This window comes from Pangasianodon hypophthalmus, chromosome 23, assembly GCF_027358585.1.
Source record: "Pangasianodon hypophthalmus isolate fPanHyp1 chromosome 23, fPanHyp1.pri, whole genome shotgun sequence".
Classification (NCBI taxonomy): domain Eukaryota; kingdom Metazoa; phylum Chordata; class Actinopteri; order Siluriformes; family Pangasiidae; genus Pangasianodon; species Pangasianodon hypophthalmus.
The window spans coordinates 7,773,422-7,786,125 of NC_069732.1; the positions used below are offsets into that span (position 1 = coordinate 7,773,422).

At 37.4% G+C, this 12,704-nt stretch overlaps 1 protein-coding gene across 22 annotated transcripts in view; it reads right to left on the bottom strand.

Annotated features, from left to right (window-relative positions):
* Positions 1 to 12,704, bottom strand: part of pleca (plectin a) — a 120,700-nt gene that overhangs the window by 42,718 nt on the left and 65,278 nt on the right. For 3 of the 22 annotated variants that reach the window (XM_034298612.2, XM_053228507.1, XM_053228505.1), the window contains exon 1: positions 1,678 to 7,673. The exons of 16 other annotated variants lie outside the window; for them this stretch is intronic. In XM_034298612.2, the coding sequence (XP_034154503.2) occupies positions 1,678 to 1,792 (115 nt within the window). In that variant the 5' untranslated portion in view covers positions 1,793 to 7,673. Of the gene's footprint in view, positions 1 to 1,677; positions 7,674 to 7,700; positions 8,091 to 12,704 lie in introns of those variants that run through there. 3 more of the 22 variants (XM_053228504.1, XM_053228503.1, XM_034298610.2) reach the window with 2 other exon arrangements.

Here is a 12,704-nt window from a genome sequence, read left to right on the forward strand (position 1 = left end):
AGCTATAAACAGTTGTTCCTGCAACAATCTACCATTATTCCTCTCTCTTGATGTATATAAAGCTAAAAAAAATCCAGCTTTTTACTTTTTACCAAGTAATGAAAAAGCACAACAGTGACTCAGTGACTATGAAATTAAAGAGAAGTTGAACTGAATTTTTGGTTGGCACGCATAGAACATGGCATGAGAGTAGCTCTGAGTCATAAGCTAAAGCAGGTACCCTTTTGAAACCAATGAGCAGTGTTCGTGACTCCAAAGAGAACATGTGTTTCACTTTGGATTGAGGTTCTCCTTCTAATGTTTTGAAATTATGCCTGAAGTACACAATTCGAAACAGCATGAGATGAGCAAGTCTCAACAGCCATGTCTGTAGGTTATGTTTTTATAATCATGACACTGATATTCAACGTTTCTTGTTGTGTTAGAGAGAAACTGCAAACACTGACACTGGAGACTCCTCACAGAAAACTACACAATTACACACATTTTTAAAAATCTGTTTCGTTTAAGCGTCCACAATTCAAGTCTGCTTGTTCATTGTTGCTATAGAAACCAAAACATATTAGCCTTGTAGGTGGCACTACTGTCAGAGCTGCTGTCACAGAAAATGACTCAAAATCTTCTGACCAATCAGAATGCAGAATTCAAGACCACTGTGAATTTTGCATTTTATGTAAATAGGATACACCTTTGGGAGATCTCTTGTAACATTTACGTCACTTCTTGTGGCATGCTGTACAATAACAATAGATAAGCACAGATTGATAAGGGTAGTCTTTTGATATGAGTTGCAGGCTTGTCCAGTAACTTTCCCATTAACCTTTTGTTTTTGTTTGTTTGTTTGATTTAAAACCCACGTGGATGTTAGATCTTTATCATTCTTGCTATGATATTACCAAGAAATAAATGTAAAGTTTTAACACTCAGCATCTGTTTGGGATTCAGTTTAGTTTTGAACTTATTCGTTTTAGTGCATTTTTTTTTACCAGTGTAAACTTAGAATGAAAATAAATGCAAGTGTCACTATATTACATAGTGTTCTGTTTCAATTCTGTGATAGTTTATCCAACAAAAGGAATATATTTGTGTATTTATATCCCATATAAATAGGCTAATTGTTGACCTCAAAAAAGTCAACATTAACTAAAACATGAGGCTTAAACCAAATTAAGATATTTTTTGTTAATATCTTGAATATTAACCATTTCAATGGACTTTTTTTTTTGTCTCAAAGCCTGCACAGAATTCCAGCCCTGCATATCCGTACCTGTGCATACCAGACCACTCAGTGCATATACATGATTTATGATCTTATCATTCCATTCCATTCCAAATATAGCTTAGGCCAAGGGCAAAATTAGACTATTTTTGGATTTTATTTATAGGTTCAGTTTTACTGAGTGTTAAGGAAAAGATAAAAAGGGTGCTTGAGGACATGAATAACTCTACAGAGTAAATAAATATGATGTCCTCCAGATATAGCTCAGTGAGGTACATACATACGAGCATGTCATATCTGCACATGCAGGTTGAGTGCATCTACATTTGCAAAACATCTGGAGAAAAAACTATCAGACTCTAGCATAAAAAAGAAACAGACATTTTTATGGTGAAACACTGTTACCTGGGTGAAACAGGTAGAATAATACATTCTATAGATGTAGAGTTCAGTGCTACCTTTCTTTCCCTCCGTGGACTTGAGCATCCCCTGGTAGTAGCTGTCCTCTGTGAACACCACGTCACTACCCATACTGTCAGATGAATACGTCCTAACGCACTGCTGTAGAGCCATTTTGTCCACTTCTCCCTCTTTTACTAAACACTTTTCAACTTTTTTTTTTTTACACTTTTCAATACTTCTACTCTAACTGGCAACTAGGAGTATCTGAGCGTGACGAGAAACACCATGCAGTTGGGTGGGTGTGTTCCAAGTCAGTGATTTGTGCTCTTGCTTAACCTCTCTCTTCTCCCTCCTTTTTTCACTTTTTCCTCTCTCTTGTTCAGTTCCCCTCTTTCCCTCCTCCTCCTTTCAATTCTTCCTCCATGCAATAAATACCTTGCCTCAGGCAGTAAGGTCAGAAACTGTCATTCACTGCTCTTTTGGAAAAGAGTGGGGGTCACTGTGAAATTGCCCCAACTTGCCCTTCTCTCTCTCTCTCTCTCTCTCTCTCTCTCTCTCATCCCCCAAAAACAGTGAGTTGGGAGTGGACAGGACTGAAACAGTGGGACAGAACTATGAAGCTATAAAGAAACCACAATGACAGAGATAGGGGAAATGAAAGTGATTAAATGGGAAGTATGGGACATAAGCACACGATTCTCAAAGCTGATTATACTACAGTGCTGTTGACAGTACTGATTGGTCAGACAGTGTTGATTCATTGTCTGCATCAGCAGCTCTGACAAAAGTGCTGCATAGGAAATCACAGGTTTATATACGAGTGCACTCGTTTGCATACGCTACAGTTTCTATAGTAAAAAGTTTCTAGTAGACTTTGTAATTCCTGGTTTCCCAGTAACAAGGCAAGCTGCCTTTTTCTTTTGTTTTGTTAGCTTTAAGGGTGTGAAAAAAGAGAGATGGCGGAGGGAACAACAGAGTGGCTATAATGAAGTGTGGAATGTTTCACTGACATTCCACAGCATTAAATTTATCTATAAACGGATAAAAAGTATGTGTTGCTTTTCAATTAACAGAAAATGTAACTACTGGCAAATTGGTGTGGTATTAGTGGAATAAAACACTTTGTGACATACTGTTTTTGGAAAATATAGGAAAAATATTGTAGATGTGGAAAAAAATCAGGTGTAGCACACAAAGTTTTCAGAGAAACAAGACGTTTCAGGCAAAAGTCCTTCGTCCTCTATGCAAGCAGCAAAGTGCAAAAACAGCCATAATGGTTGAAGTTGCAAATCTGTGATAACGGTTGAGGTTGCAAATAATGAATTAGCCAAAAGGAATAAAAAAGACACATTTCTGTTCTCTCACTCATGATAGGAACAAACTACTGAGGAAGACCATCAAAAGTACCACAAATGTACACAAGTATACACACAAGTATACACAGAGTTATACATGTAGCCTAAACAAATATGGTCCACATACTGAATAAAAGAGCAGAAGGGCATCACTTAGTCATCAGCTACTGTAACAGAAAGCAATGATGGGGGACATGCCCAATAAAGGAGGCTTGTTATGGATCTGATCGACAGGGGGCACTATAAGAGTCTTCGATTCCCATACAGGGGAAAGCCTGTTCTTTTCCCAAAGGAAATATGACTCACGGCTTTAAAAAAAAAATCACACACTTTCCCCTGACATTAGAGCAATTTTGGCTGGAAAGCCATATGGTAGCATTTAGGGGGGAAGATTAGAGTCAGATAAAGCAGCTCAGTGTCTGATATCGCCTATAGAGCTATGGCTCTATAACACAAAAGTGACGCAAAGGCATAGAAATGATTTGAATCAGTCCTACAATAAAAACATAGGGATGTGAAAAACATAGTGAAAGACTGATCTCCACAAAGCAGCATCACTGTGTGTGGCTGGAAAGACTGCATTATGAAGTGCAGAATGTGACCCTGTGTACACCCATGTGACACCACAGATTATGACGATGCAGAACTTCAAAGCAACATCTGTCTGCATTTCTGATTTTATTTTATTTAATGCTAATGCACAACCAGATAGAACAACATCAAAGAATAATAATTATGTTATAATTATGGGTTATAACTATGTAATATCATAGGGTGTGCACACATCTAAGACATCTTGAGGTAAGATACATAATAACTTTATAGATACACTCATAGACCCAGAACACACAAGTTTTTGGTGAAAGCAGCAGGCTTTAAAATTTTCCAAACATAAATCTAAATAAGCAGAGTTATAAGTGAATTGAGAAATGTTTTTGCTGATTTATTGGGAATAATAATCTAAGTGTAATTGAAAAGGACTGCATATTGAGCACTCAAATTAGGCATTTGTAGCACATAACATTTACAGTCGAATGCAAGAGTTAGCACACCCTTAGAACAAAATAAAAAAGACAAAATATTTAATTTATACTTACAAGACAATAGGAAACTTTGTTCAATAAGTTCCACAGATGTTCCTTCATTATTGTAAGTAACAGAAAAAGTTGAATAACGTAAGATATTATATTGATTTGAAATGTATATGCCAGACATCAAGGGTAATGCTTAAACTTCCTTCTTTTCCTTTTGTTTTCAGATTATTTTTCTGTTAATTTTTACATATATTCTGGATTTTTTTAACCCCTTATCATTCTCCTTATCTGATACATTGTGAAAAAGTGGCACGCTTTCCCTTTTTTTACCCAGAAATTAGATGAGATGCCAATATTTGCACTCACTTGCATTTGACTTACAACTTTTTTTTATCTATAGTATTAAGTACTTTACTCATTTACAGCCCTGAGATCTGAGAACTTGCAAGTTAACAAGTCCATAAATATGAAGATTTCGGTACTTGGTGAAAAAATTGCCTAATATGTAAGAGTGCATTCATAGTTTTGTCTATGGCAGTAACATAAGTGTAAAAAAAAAAACAACTAAAAACAAGGTTTAGAAATTTGATCAGCATTGTAGATGTAACTCTATACAGACTCCCTTTAGCTGCTAGACCATTACAGCATGTCAGCTCTGCTGAAATAAAAGATGAGGAGAGGATTCTTTGCATTTTCGCTCTGTCCCACAGCTTGTTTAGACTTGAGCTGAGTGAAAAGGGGTCTGATGTCTTGTTTGAAGGATTGCAGCCTGGAACCAGGACAGCCAAGAGGCCTACGTGATACCAAACCACATAGTACTGTGTTATAAGAGCTGAGAGGAGATATCTACCAAAATACATTCAGAAAATGGTTACAAATAACTAACTGAACTAATTTAGAAGCAAGTGAAAATAAGAAATGCACCAACTATCTTGAAACATAAGGAATAAAACACAATAGGCCTGATGTTATACAAATATAACCAGTCGCAGTGGTGTGACGTGGCCTGGCACAAAGCGGAGTTACTCTTACCATGCCAGAGTTGATTACTGTCACATGACCCATTGTGCTTTTTCATCCATTTATTGTTACATCTAATGTTTACATTAAAACAAGTTAGTTCCTGTTATCACTTACACTATGAAAGCTATAAACAGTCGTTCCTCACAAACCTCTCTTTTTACTCTCTCGATGTTAATAAGGCAAAAAGTTCAGCTTGTTAAGTTACTAAGAAATTACTGTATCCTAAAGACTTTCCTGTGTCTAAAAACTTAACAGTCTTGATTTTCCTCTGACTTTTACAAAGTTCTGGGATTAGAGACTCCTTCCAAAAATGCTAAATAAATGTCTCCTCGCAGACAACTTCACCATATCAACAATTACACACATTTTTAAAATCCATTTTTGTAGCGCATCCTGTGTAAGTTGTTACTATATAAAAGATAATTCATTAGAACGAGTGCAATATATATCAATATAAACCTTGCAACTGGAACTACTGCCAGAGATGCTGCTATAGAAAATGAATCATCACCTTCTGATTAATCAGAATCAAGCATTTAATGTCACTGTGGTATAACAGTAATGATCATAGATGAGTAGTTTCTGGATGGAAATGTACTGTGAACGCAATACAGCAGGATCTGGAAAAAAGCCTGTTGTGCATGCAAGATGAGAGAAAGCTCATAGTCTACAGAGGTGCAACTCTTAAAGACTAATCAGGAACAAAGTGATTGTTACACATGATAAAATATGGAGGCAAAACTAATCTCTGACCACAGTGAACCAGCACTGACACCCACTCCTCACACACTAAACCAAAGGTACGTGTGAAAACTTGTACCAACAATCTCATACTGAAAACAGGAATGTTATCAGAACATGCTCTTCCCTCTCTCGCTGACAGAAACTGCCATAAAACACCCTGATTTATGTTAGGTAGACTATGAGGTTCAACAAGCACAGTTGTCTCATCATAATTTTAAACAAAAGGGCACCTACTGGTGTTATTTTCTATGCAAATTTTGGATTGAGCTCCAACAGCTAAATTCATTATGAAATAAAGGATGAAATCTTGATCCTGCTTTGATAGATGATGTTATACAGGAAGTGTGCTGGATGTCAGATCCACACCCTTACCACTGTTATTGTGAAGCAAAGCCAGCAATTGCCCAAAGGCTTCTGCAACATGGAAGCCGGGGCATCACACTTCCCCAATGGCTCACATGAAAAAAAGAACATGGCATAACGGCGCTTTCCCTGGCACGAAGAAAAAGGAGAACCCGGTGGTGGTGTATTACTGCAAAGTAAACTACTGGCAGATCCAGGTTTCTTGGTAAGCATTTTACTTAAATAACAAGTAGTGTCCTTGAATGGCCCTAAATCTGTTTTTCATCTAACTTCTACACCAAACTTTATAAGGTTGTGACTAAGTGGTTTTAGGGTTTAAGAAAATGTCTCCCTCTTGTGTTCACCATGGAAGAGTGAACTTTCCAGCTGTGAACCAGTATGAATCAAGAACCAATCGCACAACCATGTCCAAGTTCAACATCAACTACATTAGAACAGTTCAGTTAACGACCATGCTGGGACATATGGAAAATAAAATACGAGTGATGTCAACAAAGCAACAGCTCCAAACACACAGTTACAGACAGAGGAAAAGGGTGTATTTTTAGATTCTATGGTTTTGGTCCATACGCCTCCAGAAGAGATGAGGAGACTTTTCCAGTGTGGACTTTTCCCACTTCATTTTTGGAAGGCAGACCTTTCCTACAGACCAGATATAACCTCACCCAGTTCTTTCTCAGCATGAAACTATATACAGTTTCCAGATATATATAACTTTTCAAGTCCAGACTAACACTCCACACTCTCACTACTTCACTGTGTTTCTTCATGTTTAATGAAAGGACAATCCAATGTAGCTACTGAATACAATGTTTTAAAGATTAATAAATGAAGGTTCTGGTTGGTAGGTAAAGTGTAGGATTCAAAATGTTTATGTAATAGCAGGTGATGATATGTGCAGAGAGTGCATCTAGTAAACAAAAAAAACCCACACATGTGCACTGCAAAGGGGATCAAATCAAAACAACAAAAACTAGGAAAGGTACAAAAACTAGGAAAGGTACATGTGAGTGCATGGTTTTGCATTTTTTGCTCTAACATCAGTGGGATGAGATCATTTTTCCTGTTTTTGTAGTGAACAAGTGAGTGAGGGAGCAAACAAATAAACAAATGAGTATGAAGTCACATCTTTGAAATTTCAGCAGAACTTAAATTACAACAAACAACAAAAGTATTTCCTTTCTTTCAAGCATGAAGCTCAGTGCACAAGTTCCTTCCCATGTGTTAAATTAGTTCCAGAGCATGAATCACAGAACCCTAAATCTGCTTGTCAGGGGGTATTTAAGCGCAGGGAAATAATAATAATAATAAGATAAACAGAGCACCACACTCAGCAGAAATGTGTCCCAATTACAGAGAACAGCCCAGGAATCAAGGGGGGGTCATACAAAGGGTTAACAGCCTACCGAGCCCCTCCTATCCGTCTCACTAGAACACAGGGCAACGTCCCAAACAGAATACTATTAAACAGCACACTATGTCAACACTGCACGCAACTGTTGATTTGGGACGTAGCCAGCCGGTCTTTACGCGCCCCAACCTCTCCGCACTCTCACTCACCTGCGCAGCACATGCGGCTGTACAGATGCGGTCCCACTTCCCCGCAGCTCATCTCGTGGATGTACGCGGCGCGTCCGTAAATCACGTCCAGGCTGAACGTAGCGAGGCAGGGCGCGAGCGCCGCAACCGCCGCCATGTCCTCAGCAGCGGCCATGTCCAGTATGAAGAACACTCCCTCTCTCTCTGTGTCTCTCTGGCTCTGTATGCTACACTCGCCGCCTCCGCAGTTCAGATCACTCGCCTAGCGCTTTGTGTTCGTCTCCGAGGGCACATCAGGCGGCAGAAGGAAAGCCCGGCCCATCGAGGTGTGTGCTGTGCAGCTGAGAGCGGAGAGCGCAGAGCTGAGGCGCAGAGCTGAGGCGAGCTCAGAGCTCACAGCTCCGGCACTTGTGCGGTTTGAAATGTGACTCCCCAGGACACCCCCCGGTAAATCCGTCACACTCACAGTCAGGCACGATTTTTTACATTCAACCAGAGACCTATTCATTCAACTTCAGCCTATCCTATAAAAAAGTTCAGATTTTTATCTAATTATGGTAAGCAAGGTCTATTCTGAGACACAAAAGATGTGCATGTATCCTGAGAAACATCCAGCCTGAATAAACATTGTTATTACCATGCATAGGCATCTATAAAAGCTTCTAACTGCAGTCTTTACAATCAAAAAAAAAGTTTAAAGGTGAATCTGTTCAAGATGCAACAAGTGCCATATCCCAGATACATATAACTTATAACTATAAGAATTACTATAATAAGGAATAAAACACTTGTTATGGGAAAATATTCAACAACTGGGTGGTGTGAACAGCATGTCACAGTGTTTTACTCCTCTTATACCACAGCAGTTGGCTGATTACAGTTTGTAACTTATCAATGAATGACATCATAATTTTATTCAGTTACAATTACAATTAATGTCAGTGAGACAAGTTACGTCCTGTTATCACATGTGCTCTAAGAGCTATAAACAGTTGTTCCGTCACCAGCCTCATCACTCTTTTTTCTCTCTTGAAGTTAATACGATTAAAAACGTTATCAAGAAAAGTCTGTCATGAAGACTCTTCTGTGGAAACTCTTTCCGTAAAAGTTAAATATACAGCAGGTCTCCTTACAGAAAGCTTTTTTAAATAACACTTTCTTAAAAATTATTTTTTTAATTATTAGCATTAGATTATTGTGGAGTGTTTGCCATAGAAGTCTCTGTGAATGAGAAGCTATAGAAATATGTTAGAAATGATAACGTATTAGAATGAGTGCATTAATATAAACCTGTGATTAGAACTGCAGTCGGAACTACAGTCACAGCTGCTGTTGTAGAAAATTAATCAACAATTTCCGACCAATCAGATTCGAGAATTCAAGAGCGCTGTGATATATAATATATAATGTTTAGCATTTCCAAGAAAGAAAAAAGATATACATTTTTATAATTATATCATTTTTAAATGATTTTTTTTTTTTAATTTGAGCAAAGGTGATTTTGGATTTCATTTGACTTCATAGGAGTGAAATTTGTGTGAAACGCAGGAGCCACACCCATAACCACAACCTTAACCTTTTGAACTGGATCTTGCAGCCACATTGTTAAAGTCCAGTGTCCTTCTTTAAGCCAGTCACTGAGGTTGCTTTTTTTTTTTTAAATGAGGTAGTTGATTCAATATTTGTTTAGAAAAGCAAACAAAGGTAGCGTTAGCTTATGTGAGCTACTAGTGAAAGAGTTACCTAAGGATCTAGAGATAGGTTGTTAAGCTGCAATATCAAAATGAATAGGACCATAGCAGAAACGTCCACTCAGCTGTAGCAAGCATATCATTATCACAGTGTAGTCTACAATTATAAACTCAGTTCAGTACATACAGACTGTGCACCTGAGCAAAAAGACAATTTTTCTTTCCTCACATGGTTTGGCAGTAACTGCAGTACAAAAGGAATATGATTCCCAAAAACATTATTTATCCTTACTAGCAACAGTAAATAAGGTGTCAGCCAATCAGAGGGTCAGTAGCTGAATGGAGTTAGGTGAGAAAATTAGTTCAAAACAGACAGTTTGGCTGATGTTATCTTAAAATATTAAACTACTTTAATTAATAAATCCTCACTATCATGTCATGATCACAACTTCTGACATGCAGTAGTTTGAAAATAATTACCAATAGCTGAAATTTAAAAAGGAAGAATTTGTGCTCAGCATTGTTTTAATAAATAAAGATTAAAACAGAGATTCCTGAAACTGTCTTAGGTGTAGGATTAACTAGCATTCTGACACAAAGCAAAAACTCTGGCATGTTTTGAGAGGTGGGAGAAAACTGGAGAACCTTGTGGAAACTCACACAGACATAGAGAACATGCAACAGAGCATGTTTAGGACCTGAGACAGCAAAGCTGTGATGCAGCTATGCTAACTGATGTGCCATCTGGCTGTTGAAAGCTAAAATCTGCCTGTTGATTGCTAAAATCTGTCCCATACTTTGCAGAAATTCATGTTCAGTCTGGACAAAAATATTTGAAACCACTTATTAGATCTAATAATGTACATTACAAAAGTATGCAAAGTGTTAAAAATGGACATTGTGCCTTTTTCTAAAAGTTATTTGGCACATGTGAGTCATACAAACCGCATGATAATTTAAAACAGGAAATCAACAAAATCTACGCATTCAGGAACTCTGAGTCACTCCAGACCACAGTACATGTGGAGCACTGGCTTTGATTAAGAGCTTGTGTAGCCCAGTCTATGGAAAAGTAAACAGTCTTTGAGAGCTGAGTGGTAGATCTACCTAAAGCTACTGCACAATATTGGAGAATTCAATATAAGATTTATATTCAGTTCACTTATGAAATGCTTATGACTGGACAAGGATCAAAAAACATGTTTGGGTTGTAAAGACATAAAAGATATTTTCCTAGTCATTGGGAGTCATTGATACTGAGCCACTGCGAACACCAACATATGAGACAAATCAGGAGAAAGCGCATAGCATGTCCATTTTCTTGGTCTTAAATGTGAACTCACAGCACTGGAGTGTACTTTTGAAATTGGTGCTGCTATGTATAATAACTTTTGCAGCAAGAGTTAATAAAGGACCAACTGAAGATAAATGTGATGAAACACTAACAGGATTGTAAAAAAAAAAAAAAATAGGGAGTATCTCTCTCTAGGCTACATCTATACAATAAAATTACATAACAAAAAGGCCACAGATAATAGACTCCACCCAAGTCCATGTTGCCAGTCCACCCATATACCCGTTTATATATGGATTTATAACATCCTGCCTGTATGTGCAGACCAAGTTCAACATTATGAAAAGATTATTTTCCATTTTCATGTATTCTTGCTTCACAGTAACATTCACAGTGTCTAATGATGTTTGCCGAGCAATTACTGGAGCACATATCAACTAGCTTGACGTGCCTCCCAGTGTAAAGACGTTCGACCTTCTTGGAAGTCGACGGTGTTATGGTGGTATCCAGGATACACACACGGTCCTTTTGGAGGCTTAAATAAACCAATGCTGAGCTCTGGTGTTCTGAGTACGAGTGTGTTCCTTATTTAATCAGCTCTGAACAAATCTCTAAATAACCACCTGACTTACAATCATGAATGACTTTCAGGTGGATGCTTATGAAACTGCACACTGTACTCCATAGACCAATAGCTGAGGGCTACAGTGTAGGAATGGTATGTTCCTAATGCCAGTATATATGGCACGAAACAACGAGATCTAAATTTAGCATCATCATCTGCTCTGTTTAACAACACTTTCCCCTACAAATCAAATGTTATGGTGCAGAATTATGTGAAAAAACAATGTAAATAATTTTTTTTTTTACAAAATACACTGCAAAGAATTTCTGTAATTTTTACATTAAAATATTTTATTCAAATTAGGCTTGGCAATACGACTACATTATATCGATATCATGCTAAATTATGTCACACAACATTTTTCTGATCATTTTTTAAAAATAATTCTAAACTGATTGGAAGCTGCTGGTTTGATGTTAAAATAATGTATCAATACTGCAATAATTATACAGTGATATAATTTTTTTTATACTAATACACAGTATCATGCAGGCTTCAATAGGTAGTCCACATGTAGCTGCTGGTAGCTAATTAAATAAAAAAAAAATTAAAATTTTTTTAATCAAAAATTGATACTCTGCCTGATTATAAGCTAGAATATCATTACATCCTTTCATGAAGGACAACAGCTAGCAGGTGAGGTAACATTAACTTAGCTAGATAATAGCTAGCTCCTGCCAACACAAATTCTAATCCTTAGCTAGCAAAGTTACTTAGCTACTCAGCAATGCTACCATTTGCATTAATAAACACATTTTATTAGATTCTTTTCTTAGGACTTCTCTTTCAAATTAATTGGGGAAGTGTATTTAGCAATAAAAGAGTTAAACCTGTGGTGTAACTCCAGAAAGTTTTGCACAATTATACAGTTACCAGTATGAAGTCCAGTTTTCCGATTTATTTAGAAAAACTGTAAATTTACAGGGTCATTTTTTTTTTTACTGTGTATAGTAGAATTTAGCTTGAATTATTGACACATTGGGCACAATGGGGCACTCGTCCCATGAGCATAACAAAGAATTTGAGTTTGATGTCTCACAAACAACAGCACTCCTGTTACTAAGCCACGTGTTACTGACCATGAATAAACGATCATCTGTTCGCCGGTCAAGCAAGATATTCAGGTTTATTTCTGTGAGTGGGCTCAGGAGAACATGCAAATGTAGGTAAGCATACACAAAGTGTAATGACTACGGATAATTTACCAGGCAAACTAGCTGGAATGGACACACCCAAATACCCAGCCTCACCTACTCACAGTGACGCGTATAACAATAAGCCAGACAACAGGGAATAATGTTGAAAATGTTAAACACTGCAATGGCAAACAAGTTTGCAGAAACCAACATTTTATTAATGTGTCAAAGCTCGTTTTACATGAGAATAGCATATACGGTGTAGCATTTTTCATCCCT